The sequence below is a fragment of the Jaculus jaculus genome, chromosome 20 (assembly GCF_020740685.1).
Source record: "Jaculus jaculus isolate mJacJac1 chromosome 20, mJacJac1.mat.Y.cur, whole genome shotgun sequence".
In the NCBI taxonomy this organism is placed as follows: Eukaryota; Metazoa; Chordata; class Mammalia; order Rodentia; family Dipodidae; genus Jaculus; species Jaculus jaculus.
The window spans coordinates 22,052,558-22,080,343 of record NC_059121.1 but is presented as its reverse complement, the minus strand read 5'-3'; the positions used below and the strand labels follow the sequence as shown (position 1 = coordinate 22,080,343).

Here is a 27,786-nt window from a genome sequence, read left to right as displayed (position 1 = left end):
GTATCCTTTTTTTTTTCTTTCCCTGGAGTGCCTTAGGAATGGTGGCCGACATGTCCTTTGAGTCCATGTAGCTCTCTGTGGCAGGTTTTGGATACTGCCATTGACTTCCAGAGAGTAGGAACTGGCTGTGAATCCAAGGAGCACTATGTACTGACCCCCCCTCCTGTCTGAGCAAGGGGTAGGGACACCTCTGGTTGCTAGCGTGCCTTCTGCTCCTTTCCCTGCAGTTTGTCACTTTTTCCCCCGTGTGTTTTGACACTGCTGTTCCCCACATGCTAACTCAGGACTGCCCAGTCATCTTTTCCTGGACTTCGAAGACTTTTTGGAAGGCGTTTTGTTTCTGTTTCCTTTTTGCTCACTGTTATGAGTCTATTTGTTCATGTCTTCTTGATTTAATTTTTGTAGGTCATGTGTCTAAGAATTCCTAAATTTGTCCATTTTTTTGCAGATTTTCCAGTGTTTCGAAATATAGGGTTATATATATATATATATATATATATATATATATATATATATATATATATATATATAGAGAGAGAGAGAGAGAGAGAGAGAGAGAGAGAGAGAGAGAGGGAGGAATGGGTGTGCCAGGGCCTCCAGCCACTGCAAACGAACTCCAGACACATGTGCCACCATGTACATCTGGCTTATGTGGGACCTGGAGAATCGAACCTGGGTCCTTAGGCTTCACCTGCATATGCCTTAACTGCTAAGCCATCTGTCCAGCCCTGGAATATAAGTTTTAAAAGTAGTCCCTAATGTTTATATTTTCCATCTCTAGGCTTATTAATTTGGGTCTTCTCTCTCGTGGTTCATTTGGCTAGGGGGCTTGTCAATCTTTAGTTTTTCAAAATCCAACTCTGATCAATTCTAGGTACTGAACTTTTAGTCTCCATTTTATTGCTTTTTGCCCTGATCTTTAGTATTTCTTGCTACCTAGTGCTTTTCAGGATCTTGAGGTGCATTTTAAATTATTTATTTGAGATCATATGATTTTTTAAAATATGGAATGCTTCATGAATTTGCATATCATCCTTGCACAGTGGCCATGCTAATCTCTGTATCATTCCAATTTTTGTATATGTGCTGCCAAAGTGAGCACAGATCATATGACTTTTAATATAAGCACTCAGCTATACATTTTCCTTTTAGAATTACCTTAGCTATATACCAGAGGTACTGGTAAGTCATGTTTTCATTTTCATTTGATTCTAGGAACATTTTTTATGTGGCATCCTTGATTTCTCCATTGATCCACTGGTCATTCAAGGGTTTACTATTCAGTCCCCACATATTTGTTTTTTTTCTTTCTTGCTATTGATTTCTAGTTTGGTTGCACAGTGATCTCATAAGGTACAAGACATTATTCTATGTCATTTGTATTTGACAGGACTTCGTTTCTAGTCTAGAATGTGGTCTATTTTAGAGAAGATTTCGTGGGCACATTCTGAAAAGAATGTGTCCTTTTTCTGTTGAATGGAATATTCTGTAGATATTTGTCAAGTCCATTTCATCCATGGCATAGTTTAACTTTGAGGTTTCTTTATTGATTTTCAGTGTGGAGTGGAGCATCAAATCATCCACTATTATAATAGGATTTATCATCACGGCGGGTATTTTCCCATTTTGTGTCTCTGCTGGTCGTTCTTAGCTTTTCACTCTGCAGTTGTCAGTTTTAGCTGGAGAGAGGCAGCCACAGTGCTGAGGTCAGTACAGGTGGGGACCTGCCTTGTACTTTCAAGTCCTGAATGTTAGCCACCTTACTGGACGAGTGGCGTTGGGGACATTGTGCACAACCTGGAACGTCAAAGTTCCCGAGATCTACAGACGAATGACAGTTAGGTGATTCCAGAACCTGATCCACCCGTGGGCCTCAGGCTCAGGGCTGTCTGAACCCAAGATCATTCTCCGTTGATGAGATCTGCTCCTGACCACAGAGGGTAGAGCAATCTCTCCTCATGCCTTTCCCATCTGAGCTGGCTGAAGTATCAGACTGGTGGTGACGTTTCTTACTTCCTGTAATAGGAGAACACTTATTAATTCATCTATTAATTCCATTTTACATGACACCAAAGCGCACCCAGCTTACAAATACAAACAATACTCAAGGCTTATAAGGGACAAAGTAACCCAGTGCCATATCTCTCCTAAGCATTCTTCCCAGAAACACCCACTTCCACTTTCTTGTTTTGTGCTGAAGACTGAACCATGCTAAGCAAATGATCTACCACCCTTTACCCCAGCCCTTGGTGTCCCAAGATAAGCTCTCACTTAGAAAGCTCAGGCTGGTCTTGAACTCACCATCCTTCTGCCTCAGTCTCCCAAATATTGGAATTAAAAGCATGCATCATCACACCCAATACTGAATTGTTTTGGTTTTTCAATTTTAGAATTGTCTATTGACTTCTTACTCTAGAAAAGGACTTAACTCCTTTGTTAATCCTACACACTTGTGTGTGCACACATACTTTACTAACACCTTCCCCCCCCAATATAGTTATCTCACAATTTTTGGTTAAATCCATCAATGTTGCATTATTATGACTATATAGTTATTCATAGCTGAACCACATATCACACTGTAAAATATGTTCTTATACTTTTTAAAAATATTTTTCTTCAAGTTCTATAATTATGCCTTTCATGATTTCACGTACCTTGCATAAATCCTTCCAACTTTCCAAGAGTGCGGCAAAACTTTTCAAGTTTGAACATCTGTTTGTTTGGTTTTTTCCTTTTGCCTGAGCCTATGTCTGCCACTTGTCTGGGAAAGTTGCTTTCTGAGCTTGCTGCTCTATTACCATTCTGGGAGCTTCTCTGGTCATCATTCTTGGAGTGCTCTTGCTTGTGAGAGCCCATATTTTCACTTTGATTTTGGTTTATGCACTTGTTTTATTTTTTAATTTTTATTTTATTTATTTGAGAGAGAAAGAGGCAGGAAGATAGATAGATAGATAGATAGATAGATAGATAGATAGATAGATAGAGAGTGAGAGAGAGAGAGAGAGAGAGAGAGGGAGAATGGCTGCACCAGGGCCTCACTGCAAGCAAGTTCCAGACACATGTGCCACCTTGTGCATCTGGTTTACGGTTCTCCTTTGGCTTTTCAGGCAAGCACCTTAACCGCTAAGCCATCTCTCCAGCCCTATGCACTTGTTTAATAATGCACATTTGTCAAGCACATCTTGAAGGTTGCCTGAAAGAAACATTTCTGCCAATTGTTCGTGTTTGAGCATGCCTTTACCCTCTCTTTTCCTTTGATTGGTGTTTGGGTGAGTAGGACAAGAATTTGGACTGTCTTCTTCTTTTTTGTAGTTTCAATCAATCTTTTTCTTCATTTCCCCAAGAAACAACCAATTCTGATTATTCCTGGTAGTCACTGAAAACACTGAACGAGCAAACAATGAGTTATTCCCTTTATGGGAAACAGAAAGTCAAGTTCCTGTGTTACGCACTTTCACTTCTTATGCCGAGTTTGGCGGGACCTTTCATGCTAGAGACAGATGCTCTTCTCTCAGGAGCTGTATTATTTCTCTCATCAGCTATATTTCATCACCTAAACAATACATAAGCTAGTTTCATAAGCTAGTTTTGTGTGTCCCTTTAAAGACACCTTAATTTTTAGAAAATATTTTATTTAGTTATTTGAGAGAGAGAAAGAGAGGAAGAGACAGATAGAGAGAAAGAGAATGGGCATGCCAGGGTCTCTAGCTGCTGCAAACAAACTCCAGATGCATGCGCCCCCTTGTGCATCTGGCTTAAGTGGGTCCTGGGGAATTGAACCTGGGTCCCTAGGCTTCCGCAGGCAAACACCTTAACTGCTAAGCCATTTCTCCAGCCCGAAGGCACCTTATTTGATAAGTATTTCTGGTTTATCAGCACCAAACTCATGGCCAAGCACTACCATTTATGCCTGCGCAAGGCTTTATCAGAAATGTCTTTGATGAGGTGCGTGTACTTAGGAATAGGAATAATAGCTATTACTTTAGGACTATGCAATCATTTGAAACTGATAAAAGACACAAAAACATTAGAAAAAAAAAGTGGGGAGGAGGTAGAGCACTAATGGAGCACAAACAGGATACTTGTATAGTCTGACCTCACACCAAAAGGCAGTTTATTGTCTTATTCAGCCTCAGCTGGGAATGTGCACATCAGGTGATTTTCTGACGTTGCATGTTTGTGGATTATCAAAGTATTGATTGATTGTTTCAAGTAGGCAAGTCTAGAAATAGGAAATCCATGAAAATGAAGGTCACTTTTATTAAATGGTGTTTCAAAATTTTTGATCCATGTGTGAGATTCCATGGCTTTTTATTGCTTTTTGAAAATATTTATTTAGGGCTGGATGGATGGCTTAGCAGTTAAGGCATTTGCCTGCAAAGCCAAAGGACCCAGGTTCAATTCCCCAGGACCCACGTTAGCCAGGATGCACAAGGGGGCGCACATGTCTGGAGTTTGCTTGCAGTGGCTGAAGGCCCTGGCGCACCTGTTCTCTCTCTCTTTCTCTTTCTCTGTCAAATAAATAAATAAATATAGAAATATTTATTTATTTGTGAGCAAAGAAAGAGAGAGAGAGAGAGAGAGAGAGAGAGAGAGAGAGAGAGAGAGAGAGAGACTGGGTATACCAGGGCATCTAGCCACTGCAAATGAACACCAGGTATGTGCACCACTTTGAACATCTGGCGTTACTTGGGTCCTGGGGATTTGAACATGTGTCATTAGGCTTTACAGGCAAATGTCTTAACTGCTGAGCCTTCTCTCCAGCCCTGTTCTTAAAAGTTTTATTTTATTTTATTTTCATTGTTTCATACTGACGTCTCTTTCCTATACATTTAGGGTTCTGTTTTCTCTTCTTTACCAATCCATGTTATTCATTTCTTATTTTCCAAAAAACAAAATGTCAGCATCTCTCACTTACTGATGTTTCTTTTCTCGTTTATTTTGCTTTGTGGAGGTGCATTACCCCTAATTCATTGATTACACTTTACATGGAGTTTCCTGAGGGAGGGGAGGCAGATGTGCATGCTCTGTTGGCCATGTCTTAACCAGAGTTGTCCTCAATACATAACACTTCTAGACACATATTGAACATATAGTAGGTGTTTACTAAACATTGTTTGAATAAATTCAGACTTTATGGTAATATTTAGTTTTCTTATATAGTACATTATAAGTGAACTTTACATGTTATATTTATTTTTAATTAATTAATTTATATATTTGAGAGGGGTGGGGGGAGAAAGAGAGAGAGAATGGGCATGCCAGGGCCTCCAGCCACTGCAAACAGACTCCAGACACATGTGCCTCCTTGTGCATCTGGCTTATGTGGGTCCGGGGGAATCGAACCAGGGTCCTTAGGCTTTCCAGGCAAACGCCTTAACCGCTAAACCATCTCCCCATCCCGTATATTTGTAACTGACTGTAAACGACTGTCTTTGTCTCTGCTAACCTCTACATTGTGGAATGTTGCCTGAGGAAGATGCAGAGTTTAAAGTGAGATCCATGAGGCTCGCAGACACAGCTTGATTTCAAACCTAGATTGTGTTCCCTCCATGTATCACCACCTCTTCTGTTTCTTCACGAAAATGTCAGGTAGATACAGACGATCACAAAACAGAACACTTGGAGGGGTCCAGAAATCATCTACCTCAACATTTTCACTTTCTGGAAGCTCAGTGTCAGGAAGCCATGGCTGTTTTTGGCTTCACTGCTTTGTGCAGTTTTGGACTCAGAATCTTCACCTGTAAAGTAGGAATTCTGCCAGTGCCATGGGATTTTTGTGAAGATCAAATGAGAAAGCTCAAGTTCTCAGTACTGTCCCCAACATACAGCAAGAGCTTCACATCTTAAAAACTAGCATTACCAGGCTGGAGAGATGGCTTAGTGGTTAAGTGCTTGCCTGTGAAGCCTAAGGACCCCAGTTTGAAGCTCGATTCCCCAGGACCCACGTTAGCCAGATGCACAAGGGGGCGCACGCGTCTGGAGTTTGTTTCCAGTGGCTGGAGGCCCTGGTGCGCCTATCCTTTCTCTTTCTCTTTACCTCTTTCTCTCTCTCTCTGTCGCTCTCAAATAAATAAATAAAAATAAACACAAAAGATATAAAAAAATAGTATTACTGCTTGTTGCTAAGGCTGGGGCTCCTGCCTCTCAGTTCAAATACAGATAGAAATTTAGTTCAGGAATTTAAAGAAGACACTTTTTTTTTTTTTCTCCATTTTTCGAGGTAGGGTCTCACTCTAGCCCAGGCTGACCTGAAATTCACTGTGGAGTCTCAGGGTGGCCTCAAACTCATGGTGATACTCCCACCTCTACCTCCCGAGTGCTGGGATGAAAGGCATGCGCCACCATGCCCGGCTAGTTCAGAAATTTAGACAGAAATAAGAATTACATTTCTCTTCATAGTTAACTGCCACTATTTCTTTGCTTCAGTTCCTTTCTTTTTTCTTTTTTGATTTTTCGAGATAGGGTCTCACTCTGGCCCTGGCTGATCTGGAATTTACTATGTAGTTTCAGGGTGGCCTTGAACTCATGGCAATCCTCCTACCTCTGCTTCCCGAGTGCTGGGATTAAAGGCGTGCATCAGCATGTCCCTTCCTACCTACTTCCTTCCTTCCTTCCTTCCTTCCTTCCTTCCTTCCTTCCTTCCTTCCTTCCTTCCTTCCTTTTTCTTTCTTTCTTTCTTTCTTTCTTTCTTTCTTTCTTTCTTTCTTTCTTTCTTTCTTTCTTTCTTTCCTTCTTTCTCTATCTCTCTTCCTTCCTTCCTTCCTTCCTTCCTTCTCTTTCTTTCCCTCTCTCTCTCTCTCTCTCTCTCTTTCTTTCTTTCTTTCTTTCTTGCTGTAACTGAGGCTGACCTGGAGTTCACTATGTAGTCTCAGGGTTGCCTTGAACTCATGGCAACCCTCCTGAGGGCCGGGATGAGAGGCATGCCCACCACACTGGGCCAGCTCCTTTCTTGCTTAAAGAAGATGACATGGTGCATATTTGTCCTTGAGCTGATGACACTCTCAGCACATCATCCTTTGCCACATTTGTGAGGACTTCCTGAATGGAAGCTTAATTTCTTTTAGTCGTTTACAGCCTCTTCCCATGATACTTCATTTAACAACAAGCAGCCTAACAGGAGCACGATCATTTATTTATTTTTTGGCTACAGTAATGCAGTCCACTTCCCAGCAGAAGTGGGTAAGTGCCCTCCCGGGTTGGGCTAGGCTTTTAAAAGCTGAGGGAAAGGCCCTGGACGAGTGGAGAGTTCGTGCCCATCTTTGAGAAGATGCAGTGCACTCCACGCCCTCTCTCCTGGCTTCTGCTTGGTGGGTGAGCCTAGCTTTAGTACGGATCCTGTGAACCAGCAGACCATCGGGGGGATGCCATCTGGTACCCGAAGGTGAGCGTTTAGTGATAACCCTAACCATCTCCTACTCCGCAAGGGCTAGCTGCTCTCTTCTCCAGTGAAAGGGCGTTTCTCCTTGGGTAGTTGTCGACAACTATAGGAATCTACTCCTTTGGCGGGTCGTATTTTAAAATGCTGGGGTGGGAAGTCATGGGAGCCAGGAGTTGGGAACGTGGTCTGGATAAATTACGTTTATCTTTCTGGAAACTCTGGACTAGAGAAAACTAGGCTCAGGTGAGTCAGGAGACAATCTGTTGGTGTTGGAGTTTCCGAAAGAGCCCCACGAAGGACAACTGCGGGGCAGCGGTTGAGGGCCTGCGCTTTGGAGTTAGACAGCCACGGGATCGTTTGTTTGCTGACAAACCGTTGTTCTTGAAATGTCTCCGGGGTGTCTGCGATGTTCACTTTCCATATCTAAAGTGGAGATAATGCCAACTCTACAGGGAGTCTTATGACAGGGCATAACTTTATGTAACGGAATCGGCACTCAACAGGCTCTTACTGTCACATGACTGTGCCCTTGCCAATCTGATGTCTGGCCGTTTACAATATCCTTTCTGTGGAGCCAGCTCGCGTCTCAAGTGGCTTACAACTGGCGGTAGTAATCTGACAGCACTTAATCTCGTTGTGGGCAAGGCGCGCCCTCGATGCCATACATAAAACGTAAGGGTGCCACTGCTTTATTGGGCTGAAACTGCAAGTGTTTGTCTGTCATTAATATAACAATAGGAATCTCATATAAAAACTTAACATACAATAAATAAAATAAAAATGAAAGTGTAAACTATGTAAATAAATATAAAATATATCTGGATTGGAGAGATGGCTCGGTCAGTAAAGTGCTTGCTACAAGGACTTGAGGTTAGATCCTCAGCACCCACAAAAAACTGAGCACGAAGCCAGGCGTGGTGGCACATGCCATTAATCCCAGCCCTCGGGAGGCCAAGGTAGGAGGATCACCATGAGTTCGAGGCCACCCTGAGACTACATAGTGAATTCCAGGTCAGCCTGGACCAGAGTGAGACCCTACCTCGAAAAACAAAACAAAAAACAAAACAAACAAAATATACACACACACACACACACACATACACATACATACACACACACAGAGAGAGAGAGAGAGAGAGAGAGAGAGAGAGAGAGAGAGAGAGAGAGGGAGGGAGAGAGAGGGAGAGAGAGGGAGAGAGAGGGAGAATGAGCACTTGGATATATGTACACCTGTAATTCCAGTACTGGGGAGGTGGAGACAGAGCATTCCCTGGGGATCAGTGGGTAACTAGTGTAGCTGAATTGGTGGATTTTAGATTCCATGAGTGACTGTCTCGAACAATAAGGTGCACAGTGGCCCACCACATATAACTAGAGGATTGCCTCTAGGCACCGACTGTGTTAATTCTAAGCTCCTAGAGACATGACACATGGACTCCCATTTATACCCAAAGCAATTCTTTCTGTAGTGATCCTCCAGTATGTGAAGGGTGTGCGGATGAGTCCCTGGAGGCTAGCAAGGATTAGAATGAGGGCATTGCTCTAATGATGATGCTTGTTAGCTCTTTGTAGCCATTGCTTCATAGCTCATCTCAGGAGCTCTGTGACTTTCCACACAGTTTCAGCAGTTACCATGTGGTATTTAAAAAAAAATCATTTTTTTTATTTATTTGAGAGGCATACCAAGAGAAAGAGGCAGATAGCGATAGAGCATGGGTGCCTGAAGGCCTCCGGCCACTGCAAATGAGCTCCAGATATGTGCTACTTTGTGCATTTGGTTTATGTGGGTCTTGGGGAAGTGAACGTGGGTCCTTTAGCTTTGCAGGCAAGTGCCTTAACCGCTAAGCCATCTCTCCAGTCCACCATGTAGACTTGGAGATGGCCCGTTCTGCGTCTCTACAAGAAGACCTCTATTTTTTGCCCTTTTCTGCTCCCAAATCTGGAGGCATTGTGACATGAGAGTCATCAGTAACAGCAGTTCACTTTGGCATGTATAGTTAGGGGAGAAAAACAGAGTTCCTGCCCTCCTCTATGGTCTTTGTCCTCTTCGGCTGATTACAAAAGCTCTTGGGGTCAAGGTTGAAATCTTCTTTTCAGTCCCACAACCTGCCGCTAGGACAGTGGTGAGTGAATCCAAGACTGCCTGAGACATTCGTCAGCTTGTTTGTAAGAGCTGGGCTAGAATGCACACATCTTCCCTTCTCGAAAATCCCTTTCTTCAACGGCTCTGCTAGTTTCTCATGATGCAGAATGATTTCATGACACAGAGATGAAGTGACCATTGCCAGTAAATTAAGTATCTTCACACATTAAATTTCATATTTGATAACCATAGATTTAAAGCTGTAAGATATCTTGTCAGAGCAACAGTTTTAGCCTAGCAGGCACCCTTATTCACTTATTATTCAGTCAGTGAGCTTGGCAGCATCTCTCTTTTATACAGCCTCCATGTTTGGACTTTCTCCCTTTCTAATGTGCTTTTACAAGTATAAATCATGGGAACTAAGACAGGCATATGTTCTCCTAAGAGATGGAGAAATATTAAGATAACTTCCTAATAATTAGCCACAAAAGAATCATATGACTATTTTTTCTTTTGATTTTTCAAAGTAAGGTCTCATTCTAGCCCAGGCTGATCTGGAATTCACTATGTAGTCTCAGGGTGGCCTCGAACTCACAGAGATCCTCCTACCTCTGCCTCTTGAGTGCTGGGATTAAAGGTGTGCGTCACCACACCCAGCACCTATATGACTAATTTTAAAGATGCACTTAATCTTCATTGAGAAATTAAAATCTTTTCCTTGATGCTTTATACTCATTTAAATCAAAGTGGCTATACCTTGAAAAAAGAAATTCTATAGAGTAACATTAGGCATTAGCTCTTGCTGTCTTTTGATGGCATTTTTATCCTTATTTTTTCTTGGTTTTCTGAAACAGGGTGTTGCTATGTAGTGTTGGCTAGCCTCAGACTTACTACATAATCCAGGCTGGTTTTGAACTCTAAATCCTTTTGGCTCAAAAAAAACTCCCAGAGTAAAAAATATATATCCCAGAGTTCTGGGATTCCAGAATTATGACATATTCTTATTTTTAGTGATTCAAGTTCTTTTTCTGCCTTATTACTTTAGGTATTTTCATTAACTGGCTCTTTCTGTTGGTTTACCCCTGAAGCTATCTTCAAAATTACCACATGTGTATTTTTAAAAATATTTTTATTTTTATTTATTTATTTGAGAGAGGGAAAGAAACAGTGTGTGTGTGTGTGTGTGTGTGTGTGTGTGTGTGTGTGTGTGTGTGTGGAGAGAGAGAGACAGAGAGAGAGAGAGAGAGACAGAGAGAGAATGGGCATGCCAGGGCTTCCAACCACTGCAAATGAACTCCAGATGCATGCGCCACCTTGTGCGACTGGCTTACGTGGGTCCTGGGGAATGGAACAGAAGTCCTTTGGCTTTGCAGGTAAGCGCTTTAACCACTGGAGCATCTCTCCAGCCCCTGCATGTGTCTTTTTTTTTTTTTTTTTAAAGAGATTATTTAAAAAAAGATTTTTTTTTTTTTGAGGTAGGGTCTCTCTCTAGCCCAAGCTGACCTGGAATTCACTCTATAGTCCCAGGCTGACCTTGCGCTCACAGCCATCCTCCTTACGAGTTTCGGGATTAATGGCACGCGCCACCACGCCCGGCTAAAAATGATTTATTTTGTTTATAACTCTTCTCAAAATGTGGTGTAGTGCTGATCATTTCTTCCCGAGGTGAGTTATGGCTTGGCTGTTTGCGTATCCACTAGGTGGGAAGCGCAGGGAGCCGGTGCCCCTCCTGTTCTGGTGCCCCCTAATTCACCCTCGCGGTGTGGGGTGACCACCACGTGCCAGGCACCGCTTTACATACTAAGGGTCCCCAGGGCAATATGAGGGCAGAGCTGGCCGCACATATGTGCAGCGAGACGGTGCCGCAGCATGCAGGCTGTGGGGCATTTGGGGGAGAGCGGGTCCCCACTGAGGGACCCCACGGCTCAGTAGGAATTCAGGAAGGGGCGTCTTAGAGCTGGCTGGCTTCGAGGTGAGTCTGGGAAGGTACTTAATTTCCCAGGAATAAGAACGTGTCTAGAAGGATAGCATCTCTTGTTTTCTTACACCACAGTAGTCGCTGAGCTGCTGGGGTTCGATGGGTGGGCATTCAGCCAGCGGGGTGTCCTGTAATGCAAATCCACTGTCTGCATGTAGGAAATTTCGGATTCCACAGGTCGGGAGGCACGGGCCCCAAGATTCCCTCCCTCCCTACAGATTTAGATGTCAGTCCCAATTCCCAGGTTTTTAATCTGTGTTTCTGACTACTTAGTTGGCTGTTAACTGTGGTTCTTATGACTGCCTCCTTGGGTTTGATTAATTCACTTGAACAGCTCACAGAATGCAGGGGAACAGGCTTACCTGTTTATATAAAGGATATTAGGTAAGGTTCAGATGAAGGGATGCATGGTGAAAGGGATGAGGGGGGGAGTAGGGAGTTTTCTTTACCTTCTATTAGTCTCTATATTTTTTTCTGTTTTTTTTGAGGTAGGGTTTCACTCTGGCTCAGGCTGACCTGGAATTCATTATGTAGTCTCAGGGAGGTCTTGAACTCATGGTGACCCTCCTACCTCTGCCTCCCAGTGCTGCGATTAAAGGCCTGCGCCACCATGCCCAGCTTCCCTTTACCCTCTAGGAATCTTCACAGCCTCAACTGTCTGGAAGCTCCTAGAACCCCAACCATCATGGTTTTTATCAGGACTTCATTACATAAATTTTTTTTCTAACAGTAGACTGGGTAGGAAAACCCAGCAAGGCCTGTGCGTGTAGCCTTTCTCCTTCCAGAAACTGCAGGATCCTTCTCCTGACCCCACAGGACAAGGGTAGGTCAGAGGATTTCGTTATGGGTAGCACCAAGATAGAAAGGCAGCGGAAGCCAGCAGGGTGGCTCATGGTTGGAATTCCAGCACTTGGGAGGTTGAGGGTTGAGACAGGAGGATTGCTATTGTGAGTTGAAGGCTTGTCTATATAGTGAGCTCCAAGCTGGCCTTGGCTGTAATCTGAGACTCTGCCTCAAAAAAGAAAAAAAACAAAAAACAAAAAACAAAACAAAAAAAACGAAGCAGAAGAAGAAGAAAGGAGCTGGAGAGATGGCTTAGCAGTGAAGAGTGAAGGCACTTGGTTTGACTCTTCAGATTCCACATAAGCCTGGAGCACAAGGTGACACACACGTCTGGAGTTCAGTTGCAGTGGCTGGAGGCCCTCATGTGCCAATTCTCTCTCTTTCTATGTCTTATTTAAAAAAAAAAGGCCTGTCTGTTGGGCTTACCTCAAAAAAGAAAGAAGAAGAAGAGGAGGAGGAGGAGGAAGAAGAGGAAGAGGAGAAAGAGGAGGAGAAGATAGAGGAAGAAGAAAGAAAGAAAGCTAAAAAAAAGAGAAAGGAATAGAGGAAAGAGAAAAAAGAAAGGGGAAACTTAGAGTTTCTGTTAAGAGTTTCTATGAACTAGCTCAGGGAAGAGAAACTTTAGTTTCTATGGTCTACCTTGGGGAGGGATTATGAGCTAAAAACCATGGATAATGAAAACAAAACAAAAAGACTACCCCATTGTGTATCACAAGGGAAAGGGGGCTTTTTAGGCACACACAAAGCAGTGATGCTTCTGAGGACCAGAGGCACAGGCCAGAAGATTCCTCAGATCCATAGAGCTTTGACGTGACCCCCCGACCCCCATCCTGCAGGCATAGATGAGAACGGAATTGAACGGAGTGGAGATAAGACCCTTCATTTCTGTCCAATTCCCCAGAATCTTGTCACGGGAGTCCCGTTGAGGAAGATACAAGAAGCAGTCTATCCCTTGCATGATAACATTTTGAGCTCTTTCTACAGCTTCCTGGGAGCAATGTGGACCTGGACACTATGGGTGGTCCCCTTATTCTGCAAATTCATCCTGGCAGGTAGGTCAGCTGTTCACGGACCATGTAGTTCTTATTCCTTTGAACAGACCTTGTCACTTGGAAGCAAAGGGGCATGCAGACTCTGATCATCCTCAGATACACAACACAGGATTTGTGACTATTGTGTGCTAGGATTATAGGCATGCCCACCATGCTCACTCAGTTCACCATGTTTTCTTTTTAAAAAACAAAACAAGCCGGGTGTGGTGGCGCACACCTGTAATCCCAGCACTTGGGAGGCAGAGATAGGAGGATCACCGTGAGTTCGAGGCCACCCTGAGACTCCAGAGTGAATTCCAGGTCAGCCTGGGCTACAGTGAGACCCTCCCTTGAAAAACCACCAAACAAAACAAAACAAAACAAAACAAAACAAAACAAAACAAAACAAAACACCAACTTTGGGGGCTGGAGAGACAGCTTAGCGGTTAAGGCAAAACCTGCAAAACCAAAGGACCCAGGTCCGATTCCCCAGGACCCATGTAAGCCAGATGCACAGGTGGTGCATGCATCTGGAGTTTGTTTGCAGTGGCTGAAGCCTGGTGTGCTCATTCTCTCTCTCTCTCCCTGCCTCCCTCCCTCTCTTTCTCTCTCTCTCTCTCTCTCTCTCTCTCTCTATCTACCTCTCTCAAATAAGTAAATAAAAACAAAATATTAAAAATATTTTTGAAAAAGACTTTTTAATTCCATTAATACAAACAAATATATCATGGGCATAATCCACTCTCAGCACCTTCCCTTTCCCCCTCCCCAAGTCCATCTTCTACTGAATTCCTTCTTTCTAACTGGTCTTTCTTATATTTTGATATCATCATTTCCCCTCCCTATTACGCAGGTCTTGTGTAGGTAGCATCAGCCACTGTGAGGCCATGAATGTCAAAGCCACTTTGTGTCTGGAAGACAGCATAGTAAGCCCTTCCTTTGGTTCTTGCATTCTTCCCACCACCTCTTCTGCAATGGTCCCCGATCCTTGGAAGGTGTGAGAGAGATGTCTCATTTCACGCTGAACACTCCACTGTCACTTGTAACTTCTCAGCACTTTGGTGAGCTTTGAGTCATCCCAGTGGTCACTACCAGCTGAAAAGAGAAGCTTCTCTAACCAAAAGTGAGAGTAACATTAAATATATGGGCATAACTGTAAGTATTCAGAGGACAGTTTGGTGGACATAATATATTCATTCAGCCAAACAACAGTAGTGGCTTCTCCCCAGGGCTTATGACCTCCCAAGCCGTCGGCTTTTCATCAGGTTTTCAGTACAAGGCATGAATTCCCTCGCATGGAGCGGGCCTTAAGTCCAATCAGGTTGAACTCCCCAGGATCCATGTAAGCCAGATACAAAAGGAGGTGCACGCATCTGGAGTTTGTCTGTAGTGGCTGGAGGCCCTGGCATGCCCATTCTCTCTCTCTCCCTGCCTATTTCTGTATCTCTCTCAAAAAAACAAACAAACAAACAAACAAATATATAAATATATTAAAAAGACCCGCCCCACTGGAAAGCCAGGCAGAAATAAGAAAGTAGAAGGGTTGGCCATTCCTGAAACTTGTTAACATTATCTTTCTTCTGGTTCTTTAGTTTCTATGGTCTACCTTGGGGAGGGATTATGAGCTAAAAACCATGGACAATGAAAACAAAACAAAAAGACTATCCCATCGTGTATCACAAGGGAAAGGGGGCTTTTTAGGCACACACAAAGCAGTGATGCTTCTGAGGACCAGATGCACAGGCCAGAAGATTCCTCAGATCCATAGAGCTTTGACGTGACCCCCCGCCCCCATCCTGCAGTCATAGACGAGAACGGAATTGAACGGAGTGGAGATAAGACCCTGTTGGTTAATTCAGTATCTTTGAGCGTAAAGCTCCTGGTCTGCAGTCCCTGTTGGCCCCACTCCTCCTTCGGGTAGTGTCTCAGTATATGAGCAGCAATCATGAAGCTTCAGCGTCTGTGGCAACAAATCCTCGTGTTGGCTCTGGTCTTCTCTGGACCATCCGGTGAAGTCTGATCCCTCCTCTGCTATTCTCTGTGGGATACTGGGCTTTTCCTGATTGTTGGGGCATCATATTGGTACTTATTCTTGAAGTTCGTGCATGGGTTGTTTGCCTGTGGACCATCTGAGATCCCTGTGTGCCTGGAATCTTCTTCATCCTTACCCCAGGCCCAGGTCAGTCCTACATATCTATTCCAGCCCCACCCCCACTCATGGGGGAAAGTCTGAATCCTTACATGTTGTGTTCGCTCACAGGGAGTGCATGTGCAAAGTGGCACCTGCCAGTTGAGACTTTCATGCCCCACTGTAGGTGGTGCTAAGTACTGGAGCCTGGTGGCTTCTTCTAGACTTCCTACTTCCTCATCCTGCCCCGAGGAGCAGGACACCAGTGCAGACGGTTCGTCAGAGCCATCTTCATGGTTGCTCTGCTCTCAGCTACTCGACTCCTGAGCCCCTGGCTCTGACTTTCTCCATGGCCCTTTCCTTTCTTCCTGTTCAACTTTTCCCTTTGTTGAAGTGATGCTTTTTTCTTATCAGATAGAGACTTCCTTTTTAGGAATCACTGGAGGTGCCTTGATTTGATCTGTAAAAGTAAAAATAACTTAGACTGCCTTTCTCTCTCCAATATGCCTTCTCCTGAAGCTTATTCACAGTGTTGGTCTGAGCTTCAAAGCTGAACATTGCCCTAAGTCTAAAATTGCGCTCTCTCTCTCTCTCTCTCTCTCTCTCTCTCTCTCTCTCTCTCTCTGTGTGTGTGTGTGTGTGTAACCTCATGGTGACCTGATGCAATCTATGGGCCAATTCTCAAAATAGTGTCTGTATTCTCAAAACAGAAACAAAAACAGGATTACAAAGACCCCCAAATATGTTAAAATGAAACGAAGTTATCAAAAAAAAAAACCAAATGTGTGATATATTCTGTATTAATACATTAAATAAAAGCTAATGATTAGTGTATAAATAACAATAATCTTGTCTAATAATTAACTCAGAAATAGTGACCTCTTATTTTTTTATGAGATAGAAAGAATTGGTGCATCAGGACCTCCAGCCACTGGAATCGAATTCCAGACGTGTGCACCATCTTGTGTGCATGTGCGATCTTGCACACTTGCATCACCTTGTGCATCAGGCTTACATGGGATCTGGAGAGTTGAACATGAGTCCTTAGGCTTTTCACACAAGTGCCTTAACTGCTAAGCCATCTCTCCAGCCCCCATCTTATATGTCATCTACAACTAAAATAAAATATAAAAGTATCTGTGATCTTTTTAATGGTAACCTTCATAGGCAATGATATTATCACCCGTTTGTTGACTACATTCACAATGGAAGGACATTCTTAATTTCAACATAGGTTAGTGAAAAATAGAGACTTGATTTTTTTTTTTCTCCAGTAGTGTTTATGACTCTCTGAATTCTACCTATGGGTATAGTGAGGGTCTATTCTCCTGTTATGGGTGATAGTATCTGCTTTTTCATGTTCAGTAGGGAACTATCAGAAGCAAAATATGTAAATACACCTGAAGGTATTTCTTTATTGTACAGTGTTGTGGAAGAAGAAGGTTATTGATAAAAATAAGGTTGTGGCATAGTTCAGTATTTTTGTATTTTCCTTTTCTGCATACATCATTTGTTAACTGTCTATTCAGAGTAGTTCATTTGATACTTTACTTAGTATTTTATATTTATTTCAGGTAGTTTTTTTTTTTACTTCTAATGCATAATGCATTTTTAAAAATAGGAACATAGAAAGTATTTGTTCAAAAAAAGTAGAAACCTATCTTTTCAAAGAGAATAATTGAAGAGACAGATTTAGATTCCTTTCCTGAATTTGATAAAGATATTCTACTTTATGTAACAAATACAAACAAATGTATTCGGTAGATTCATTAAAAATTGAATGCTTAGCAGTAGTTATCATGTATTGAAATTGTGTTTGTATGGTTCTTTTTAGCCCCACCGGCTAAGCCTGAGAACATTTCTTGTGTTTTTTACTATGACAAAAATATGACTTGCACATGGAGTCCAGAGAAGGAATCCAATGAAACCAGCTACACTGTTTACATGACTTAGTAAGTATGAGAGCTGTGCACGTCCACAGGGGTAAGGAGGAGGCCGAGGCTTTGGGCTCTTCCATGAGTCAAGCCACTTAGGAAGGAAAGTGTTCCTCAGGGACAACTTCTGGGTGACCACGGTATCTGTCCAGTGGCTGGGGTGGCATCTCAACTCCTTGAAGAGTTATGTTGATAAGATGTAAGATGGATAGCTCCACAGTATAGGTAGAAAGCTTACTGATGCCTAGAACATCAGAAATGAATCTTCCCCTGGGGAAGAGAAAGAGGAACGGGAGATACCTTCATAGAGATGGTGGGGTTTGTTTTGTTTTGCTTTTGAGGTAAGCCCAACAGACTGGCCTTTTTTTTTTTTTAATGAGAGAGAGAGAGAGAGAGAGAGAGAGAGAGGGAGAATTGAGGTGCCAGGGCCTCAGCCACTGAAATCAAACTCAAGATGCATACACCACCTTGGGTGCATAGGCAACTTTGCACGCTTATGTCACTTTGTGCGTCTGGCTTATGTGGGACCTGGGGAGTCAAACATGGGTCTTTAGGCTTTGCAGGCAAGTGCCTTAACCACTAAGCCATCGCTTCAGCCTGAGATGGTGGTTTTTAAGCCAAGATTTCAAAGAGATCTAGGAAAAAGAGAGAAAGGGTGCATTTCAAAAGTTGTGTGGGCTGGAGAGGTGGCTTAGTGGTTAAGCGGTTAACTGCTTGCCTGTGAAGCCAAAGGACCCCAGCTTGAGGCTTGATTCCCCAGAACCCACGTTAGCCAGATGCACAAGGGGGCACATGCGCCTGGAGTTCGTTTGCAGTGGCTGGAGGCCCTGGTGCGCCCATTCTCACTCTATATATATCTGTCTCTTTCTCTCTCTCTGTCTGTCGCTCTCAAATAAATAAGTAAAAAAAAAATTAAAAAGTTGTGGCATGAATAAATGTGAAAGTATCAATTTACTGTAATAAAGGTAACGTCTCACACTGACCAGCGTACTGTTAACCTGACACAGTGTTTTAGCCCATTACGATGTATTAGCCTGTGTCATCCCGGTAACACTCACTGGCCGTACAAGTATTGCTACCTTCACTTTACAGATAGAAAATAAGGTGTGGAGAAGAAAAGGAACTGACTCAAATTGCCAGGCTAGAGGCAAACCGAGGGATCAAACCTGACCTGAGTCTGGAGCCTGGGCCTGTAACTTCGACACAGCCCTGAGAAATAAGCGGCGGAGGGTCCTGGTGTCCTTTCTGCCCACCAGGTTCTGTGACGCCAGCACACGCTGGCATCTTGCCAGCTGAGTCTCTTCTTCTGTGCTCCATCTTCTCCACAGTGGATGACAGCTAAACCCATCCGTCTGTCTCCTGCTGATACACACGAGAATTACAGCTTGATAGAGAAAGCCTGTCTCTGTATGTCTTCCTGTCCACACGTGTGTGTGTCTTATCACATCAGTAAACATATACTAAAAACACTAACATATTTAGTATAAACCTATACTAAAAACACATGAGTATTTCAGGTTGATAGGGTCAGCCTGTCTCCGCATGTCTTTCTGTCCACATGTATGTGTCTCTCTTATCTTGTTTTGTTTCTGTTTTCTGTTTGTTTTTTTTTTTTCGGTTTTCAAGGTAGGGTTTCACCCTAGCTCAAGCTGACCTGGAATTCACTATCTCAGGGTGGCCTCGAACTCACACAGTGATCCTCTTACCTCTGCCCCCTGAGTGCTGGGATTAAAGGAGTGTGCCGCCACACCTGGCTCCCGATTCTTTTAAAGAATCAGTTCTAGCCAGGCGTGGTGGCGCACGCCTTTAACCCCAGCACTTGGGAGGCAGAGGCAGGAGGATCGCCGTGAGTTCGAGGCCACCCTGAGACTCCATAGTGAATTCCAGGTCAGCCTGGGCTAGAGTGAAACCTTACCACCAAAAACCAAAAAAAAAAAAAAAAAAAAAAAAAAAAGAATCAGTTCTAACCTTATTCTAATCTGGAATTTGAGGAGTCAGTTTGTCATGGAGTCAATTTGTTAGTACAGTAGGACACATACTGTGTTGTTGTCGCTAATGGACCGTTAGTGTTTCCAGGATGTCTGTGTGACTAGTGGCAGGAAGCAGGAGCCCTTGGCAGAGAGAGGATCTGATTTAAGATAAGCACACGATTTTCCAGAGAAACTCAGAGTAAATTGAACAGATATGGCTTAACATGACTGTGACCGTGTTTCTAGACTCACACTGAATTTCTTTTTCCTTCAAAGCTCTTTTGGAAAAAGCACTGGGATTTGTAATGCCAGCAATAGTGCTTCGTGCTCTTTCCCCCGCCGATATGTCTTACCCCCAGATAACTGTAGCATTGAAGTGGAGGTCCAAAACAGAGATGGGAAAATTAAATCCGATATCACATATTGGTTCTTAGATGATATAGGTAAGTGGTCTGTTAGAGTCTTATAGAATACTGTTGAATAGTGTCTCTTCTCCCATTTATTTATTTATTTACTTATTTATTTATTTATTATTGTTTGTTCTTTCAAGGTAGGGTCTCACTCTAGCTTAGGCTGACCTAGAATTCATTATGTAGTCTCAGGGTGGCCTCCAACTCACAGTGATCCTTCTACCTCTGCCTCCCGCGTGCTGGGATTAAAGGCATGAGCTACCATGCCCAGTCCTTCTCTCTTAAATTTTTTTTTGTTTATTTTTATTTATTTATTTGAGAGTGACAGAGAGAGAAAGAGGCAGAGAGAGAGAGAGAGAGAGAGGGAGAGAAAGAGAGAGAATGGGTATGCCAGGGCCTCCAGCCACTGCAAATGAACTCCAGATACATGGGCCACCTTGTTTATCTGGCTTACATGGGTCCTGGGGAATCAAGCCTTGAACCGGGATCCTTAGGCTTCACAGGCAAACACTTAACTGTTAAGCCATCTCTCCAGCCCTCCTTCTCCCTTTAAGTAGAGGTATCTGTGGACCCAAAAGTAAACTCAAGGGAAGTATAGGTCTATGCTCTGGACACTTAGAAACTGCCTCTTACTTAAAAAGGAAGGAAAAGGAGAGGGAATGAAGGACAGTGGGAAGGAAGGAAGATGGGAGGAGGGAGAAAAGAAGAATAAAGGAAGGCAAGAGAAGGAAAAATTAAAGAAGGAAGGAAAGAAGGAGTTGATTGAGTGAGGAATGAGACATGCTAGCTGTTTATCTCTTCTCGCAGTATGTGATGTAAGTTGTATTCAGAGAAATAAGCACCCCCTCTCGTCATTGCTCATGGGGAGTGAAAAGCTTAGTTTTAAAGTCTGATCAGTTGTGATCTGTTCATTCTTTTTTGAAAACTACAACCTCCCAATGGCCACAGAGTAAGGACCAAACTTTTATATAAACATTTTGTTTCTTTATGAGAGAGAGAGAGAGAGAGAGAGAGATAGAGGGACAGGGAGGGAGGGAGGGAGGGAGGAAGGGAGGGAGAGTATGTGCACACTAAGGTCTCCAGCCATCACAACGAACTCCAGATGCATGTGCCACCTTGTGCATCTGGCTGACGTGGGCCCGAGGGAGTAGAATCGGGATCCTTTGGCTTTGCAGGCAAATGCCTTAACTGCTAAGCCATCTCTCTTGCCCAGGACCAAATTTTTAAGAAACATTTTTATTTGTTTACTTGCAAGTGGGGGAGAAAGAGAGAGAGACAGAGAGAAAGAGAATGGGTACACTAGGTTCTCTTGCTGCTGCAAACAAACTTCAGATGCGTGTGTCATTTTGTGCATCTGGTTTTACGTGGGTACTGTGGAATCAAACCCAGGTTGTCAGGCTTTGCAGGCAAATATCTTAACCACCAAGTTGTCTCTCTAGCCCTGAAGACCAAACTTTTAATACTTAGGCCTAAGGAGAAGCTGAGTAAAAGTGCTTGGAAAACCGAAACATATCCTTTTTTTGTTTTATGGCTTTGTTAAAAAAGAATGCTTGTTTATTTATTTATTTATTTTTACAAAAGAGTCTCTGCTGGGCTTAGTGGCTCATGCCTACGGTCTTAGCATTCAGGAGGCTTAGGTGGGAGCAATACCATGAGTTGAAGGCCAGCCTGGGCTACGTAGTGAATTCCAGGTCGGCATGGGCTTGAGTGAAACCCTGCCTCAAAAACAAACGAAATAAAAAGACAGAAAGAAGAAATCAAAACAGTAACAGTTGCAGCCCGGGCTAGCCTTGAGCTTGCTTCAGTCCTCCCATTTCAGCATCCCCAGTGTTGGGGTTACTGGTGAGAATCACCGTGCCTGCCTAAAATACATACTTTCAAGGAGAAAAATTTGGGTCTGTGATGTTTACAGGGTGCACGGAAAATGAAAAGTGCTTTCTAGCCGGGCGTGGTGGTGCACGCCTCTAATCTCAGACTGGGAGGGAGAGGTAGGAGGATCACTGTGAGTTCAAGGCCACCCTGAGAAAACATAGTGAATTTCAGGTCAGCCTGGGCTAGAGTGAGACTCTACCTTGAAAAAGAAAAGAAAAGAAAAGTGCTTTCTAGAGGGTGTTTTTCTTGTGGGTCAAGGAAGCAGAGGCCTTGTCAATGGTTGTGTAGTTGCTTTAAAAAGATTTAATTGGGCTGGAGAGATGGCTTAGTGGTTAAATACTTGCCTATAGCCGGGCGTGGTGGTGCATACCTTTAATCCCAGCACTCGGGAGGCAGAGGTAGGAGGATCACCGTGAGTTCTAGGCCATCCTGAGACTACATAGTTAATTCCAGGTCAGCCTGGGCCAGAGTGAGACCCTACCTCAAAAAAACAAAACAAAACAAAACAAAAAGGGTCTGGAGAGATGGGTTAGTGGTTAAGCACTTGCTTGTGAAGCCTAAGGACCCTGGTTCAAGGCTCGATTCCCCAGGACCCACGTTAGCCAGATGCTCAAGGGGGCACACGCGTCTGGAGTTCATTTGCAGTGGCTGGAGGCCCTGTTACGCCCATTCTCTCTCTCTGTCTGTCTCCTCTCTGTCACTCTCAAATAAATAAATAAAAATAAACAAGCAAAAAAAAAAAATCTTGCCTATGAAGCCTAAGGAGCCTGGTTCAAGGCTCGATTCCCCAGGACCCATGTTAGCCAGATGCACAAGGGGTTACACACGTCTGGAGGTCGTCTGCAGTGGCTGGAGGCCCTGGCGCGTCCATTTTCTCTCTCTTCTCTCTCTCTCTGCCTTTCTCTCTGTGTCGCACTCAAATAAATAAGAATAAACAACAACAACAACAACAAAAAGTTAAAAAAAAGATTTAATAGCCAGGCGTGGTGGCACATACCTTTAATCTCAGCACTCGGGAGGCAGAGGTAGGAGGATCACCATGAGTTTGAGGCCACCCTGAGACTACATAGTGAATTCCAGGTCAGCCTGGGCTAGAGTGAAACCCTACCTCGAAAAACAAAACAAATAAAGATTTAATAGCTCAGCAGTCAAGCCACTTGCCTGGAAAGCCTAACAACCCAGGTTTGATTCCCCAGGGCCCACATAAATCCAGATACACAAAGTGGCACATGCATCTGGAGTTCATTTGCAGTGGCTGGAGGCCCTGGTGTGCTCATTCTCTCTGTCTCTCTTCTCTCTCTTTCTCTGCTTGCAAATAAATAAAAAAACATTTTTTAAAAGATTTGTAATTATAATATATTCTGTAACCCATGGTTTATGATCATTGTCTCAGTAGTGGTTGTTTCTGTCTACATCCTCTTATTTTGCCTCCCTTCTGCTTGACAGATACTGTGACCTCCGTGTGGCACACCTCCTTGGGGAGGTGCGGGAGGCTGGGGAGGTGGCATTCCCTTTACATGACCGTGCTCATGCCATCTGCTCAGAGCACAGGGCATGATGTGCCCTGCCAGTTGTTCTCTAGGTCAAGGACCCTGTATTTCTGCTTTGGAGCAGCTGCTAGCATCCCTTGTCTGTCTGTCTGTCTGTCTGTCTGTACATACGAGAACTGTGTGATTTTTATTTTCAGTGAAAACCGAGCCACCTAAAATTGCAAGTGTCAAACCAGTTTGGGGCGTGAAAAGAATGGTACAAATACAATGGAACCTGCAGGAAGACATTCTTGCTATGGCTTTCAGATACACACTTCGGTTCAGGACAGTCAATAGCACCCACTGGGTAAGTTAGGCTGTTACGATATTTCTTCTCGAGAACTGAGGTAAGGACCCATTGATGACTTTCAGTGGTCATCTGGAGTAGTCTTTTTCACTTTCGTTATGTGTATGTGTATGTCTTATGTGTGAATATACCCGTGAAATGTGTGTGTGCACATGTGTGTATGTGTGTGTGGAGGCCAGAGGTTAACATCGGGTATCTTCCTCAAACACTTTGATTTTATTATCTGAGACAGGTACTTTTTAAAATTGAGAACTTTACTATATGAATATACAGTAATTTGATTGTCTTCCCATCCCTTTATCCATCTTTAAAAATATATATATATATGTTTTATTTATTTATTTGAGTGGGGGGCAGGTAGAGATAGAATGGGCATCAGGGCCTCTAGCCACTGTAAATGAACTCCAGACACGTGCGCCACCTTGTCCATCTGGCTTACGTGGGTCTTGGGGAGTCAAACCTGGGTCTGTAGGCTTCACATGCAGGTGCCTTAACTGCTAAGCCATCTCTCCAGCCCCCTTTATCCATCTTTTGTCCCCTCTTCCCCATACTCCCTTCCCCATGGCCTGAGGCCCTCCTCTTTCAAAGTAGTTCTTCCTCTGTTTTGTTGCCCCACCCCCCATTTATTTATTTATTCATTTTTGCCCTCTTCCATCCTGTATGTCAAAACGTTGATAGGCTCAGAACTCTGCTGGTTTTGTGGGGGTATTGGTAACCACTTTGGGGTCATGGATGCAGGAGTCTGTTCATGTAGGAAGGACAGCACCCCAAAGTATGCCTAAACACACTCTCTGGCTCTTACATTCTTTCCACCCCTCTTCCACCATGCTCCTCGAGTCTCGGAGGGCATGGTAGAAGTCTTTAGCCGTGAGTTCTCGGCATCCTCTCCTACTGGCCGTGCTGGCGAGTTCTGCATCTCCTCGGTGTCAACCATCATTTCCACAGAGGTTCACTGCATAGCAGCGCGAGTGGCGCTCCTTCCTTCCAGGACTAACTTCTGTTCTCAGTGTTCCCTGATCCCAGGCGGTGGGTGTGTGTGTGTGTGTGGGGGGGTGTGTGACAGAGACGACCTGGCCAGTGCTAAGCCCTGAGACTGAGTGTCTTGTTGAACCTAGAGCTCGCTGACCTGGTAGACTAGCTAGCGAGCAAGCCCTAGGGATCCTCCTGTGTCCCGCTCCCTCATGCTAGGATTCCAGGAGCCTGCTGCCGCACCCAGCTTTCGAACCTGTGCTGCGAGTCTGGGCAGACGGCTTCCTGCTGGCACAAGCACCTCCCAGCCCCCCTTTTCACTTTCTATACTGAAAATAGAAGTGTAATGCCAGTGAGGACCTAACTTCTCGTTGGTGTCTTCTGCATTGAAAGTGCGTTCCACCCTGGGTAGTTTGCATCGTGAGCAGACTGATGAAGCTATTGAGGAATTAGAAATTTATTTTTGCATTCCATCTTGGTTTGTGTCTAACTGTGTTGTCCATTAGGAAGTCTATAATTTGGCCGTTTCCTTTTTCATCTTTCCAATCTTTATAAAGTTGTGAAGCATAGCACGTATTTTTAAAAAAGTTTTATAAATTTTTGAAAATTTCTTTAAAACCATGTTTAATAACTTATTATTAATCCAGCATTTGTGTAAATCAAGCATGTGAGGCTCTCTCCTTGTGCTTGCCTGACAACCTCTTGCCCTTAAAATTAGCTGTTGTCATGGTAATAACTTCTCTGCTTTTAATATGGTTTAATCATTCAAGCCTGAGTTCCTTAAAACAAACAAACAAACAAAAAGACTTTACTGTTTTTTTTTTCTTTTTTTTTTAATTTTTTTTTATTTATTATTTATTTGAGAGCGACAGACACAGAGAGAAAGACAGATAGAGGGAGAGAGAGAGAGAATGGGCGCGCCAGGGCTTCCAGCCTCTGCAAACGAACTCCAGACGCGTGCGCCCCCTTGTGCATCTGGCTAACGTGGGTCTTGGGGAACCGAGCCTCGAACTGGGGTCCTTAGGCTTCACAGGCAAGCGCTTAACCGCTAAGCCATCTCTCCAGCCCTCTTTCTTTCTTTGTTTTTTTTTTTTTTTTTTTGAGGTAGGGTCGCATGTAGCTCAGGTTGACCTGGAATTCCCTGCGGCCTTGCACTCTCAGCAATCCTGTTACGTCTGCTTCCCGAGTGCTGGGATTAAAGGTCTGCGCCACAGCGCCCGGCTGACTATACTCATGATTCCTTGATTCCCAGGATGGTGGAGAGATTCATAGAAATGGAATCCTTGCATCCTTTTTCATTCTTTCTCTCTCTTCCATTCCCCCTTCCATTGTCTCCCTCCCTTCCTCCGTCCCTTCCTTCCTTCCTTCCTTCCTTCCTTCCTTCCTTCCTTCCTTCCTTCCTTCCTTCCTTCCTTCCTTCCTTCCTTCCTCCCTCCCTCCCTCCCTCTCTCCCTCCCTTCCTTCCTTTCTTTCGTTCTTTCTGAGGCAGGGTTCCACTGTATAGCCCAAGGCACCACACCCGCCCTGGTTCTCCTCCAGAGTGCTGGGGCACTCACCAAGCCTGGCCATTTCTACTACTTTAGATTTGCCTTTCTTTTTATTTACTTTTTAGTGTTTATACATTTGAGAGAAAGAGGCACATAGAGAGTGGGCACTCCAGGGCCTCCAGCCACTGGAGACAAACTCCAGACACGTGCGCCACCTTGTGCCCCTGGCTTACGTGGGTCCTGGGGAATCGAACCCGGGTCCTTTCGTTTTGCAGGTTAGCACCTTTACAGCTAAGCCATCTCTCCAGCCCTGCCTTTGTTCTCTTTGTGGTGGGTCCTGTTGTCTCACTACCTGGAACATCTTGTGCTTTTGTTCCTCTGCTCTTTCCCCATCCTGTTCATCTTCCAGAACGCAGCTGTGGAGTCTTTCCTTCTGAGAGTCTGAGGGACATCCCTCTCCTCCTGGGGCTGCCGTCAGCGCGCCTCGTAATTAACCCACGGAAGGTGTAGTCTCCCCGGTTAGAGTGCTCATGTGCAGGGACACCTGGTTTTTCAACTTTATTTTCTTTTTGCCTGTTAAATGCATGTGCCCAACAAACAGTTTACACTAATCCACAGAAAATTAATCCTAAAACTCCTTTTTTTTTTTTTTTTTTTTTTTTGGTTTTCGAGGTAGGGTCTCACTCTATCCCAGGCTGACCTGGAATTTACTATGTAGTCTCAGGCTGGCCTCGAACTCACGGTGATCCTCCTACCTCTGCCTCCCGAGTGCTGGGATGAAAGGCGTGTGCCACCACACCTGGCTCTAAAACTCTTAACATAAGCCTATAACCAGACCACATCTGTATCATGTCGTAAGGACCAAAGAGTGCTTTGTGCATGTGGGTGTGTCGGGGGTGGGTGCGTGTGCACACGCACTGGGAGAGTAGAAGACGGGCATGGACATCATCTTTCCCGACCACTGTTTTGTTTTACTGTTTTGAGATAGGACCTCTCACTAAACTGAGAGTCTAAGCTGTTTGGCTAGATGAGCTAGACAGTGAACCCTTGGGGTTCTCCTCTCTCCACTCCCCCAGTGCAGTGCTCACCCTTTATGTGGGTGCTGGGGTCTAAACTCAGATCCTCATGCTTGTGCAACGTTTTACCCCCGAGCCATCTCCCCAGCCCCCAAACTTTCTTCCACTTGTACACCCCACACTACTTAGTCATTGCAAATATCTTCAAATACCTTTTACAGAACGGCGCATTGAGATGTGAAAAGCTTACACAGCCCACCTGAAAGGTCACAATCCTGAGCCCATGCTTTCTCCCAGTCTGTCGTTCGTTCGTGTGAGAGTTTTACTTCAGTGTACCCCAAACGCCTTCCTTCGGCACTGGTCTGTAGGGTTTGCCCCTTTGTGTGGGGACACCCTGTAAATGTCCCAGAAAGGGACCTCCAGACCGCTTTCAGAATCTCATTGGGCTTTGCACCAAAGCTTCTGACTCACTGCCAAAGACAAACATGTGGTGTGAGTTAGATGGGGCCTACAGCAGAGATTGTCACACACAAGCCTGATGGCACCCATCAGTTCTCTGGTGGGATTCCAGTGCCTATTCGAGGAGGGACAGATTGACATGAAGGCTCAGGCCTGGGCCTGTGAGGACCACTGGTGCTTTGACTAAACAGAAAGCCCAGGCTCCAGAAAGAGCTGAGAGCAGATTGGTTTAGACACTGGACCACTTGTTTTGGTCCCTCTGGGGATAGGGTGAGACCAAGAAGCTCACACGAGGTAGAGCTTATGGGTATGTGAGACCCACAAAGCATGTGCTGAGGTTAGAAAAGACTTCGAAAAAATAAAAATAAAGGGCTGGAGAGAGGGCT

General features: G+C 44.2%; 1 protein-coding gene and 1 non-coding gene across 2 annotated transcripts in view; one reads left to right on the top strand and one right to left on the bottom strand.

The window, feature by feature from the left end:
• Positions 1-998: 998 nt before the first annotated feature.
• LOC123456332 lies at positions 999-1,102 on the bottom strand. The gene has a single exon (XR_006634468.1). It is a non-coding gene; the product is annotated as a U6 spliceosomal RNA (small nuclear RNA).
• Positions 1,103-13,282: 12,180 nt separating this feature from the next.
• Il31ra (interleukin 31 receptor A) overlaps positions 13,283-27,786 on the top strand; it is a 42,621-nt gene continuing 28,117 nt past the window's right edge. The window contains exons 1-4 of the mRNA XM_045139059.1: positions 13,283-13,340; positions 17,282-17,399; positions 19,628-19,794; positions 23,321-23,469. Of these exons, the coding sequence (XP_044994994.1) occupies positions 13,286-13,340; positions 17,282-17,399; positions 19,628-19,794; positions 23,321-23,469 (489 nt within the window). The 5' untranslated portion in view covers positions 13,283-13,285. The remainder of the gene's footprint in view (positions 13,341-17,281; positions 17,400-19,627; positions 19,795-23,320; positions 23,470-27,786) is intronic.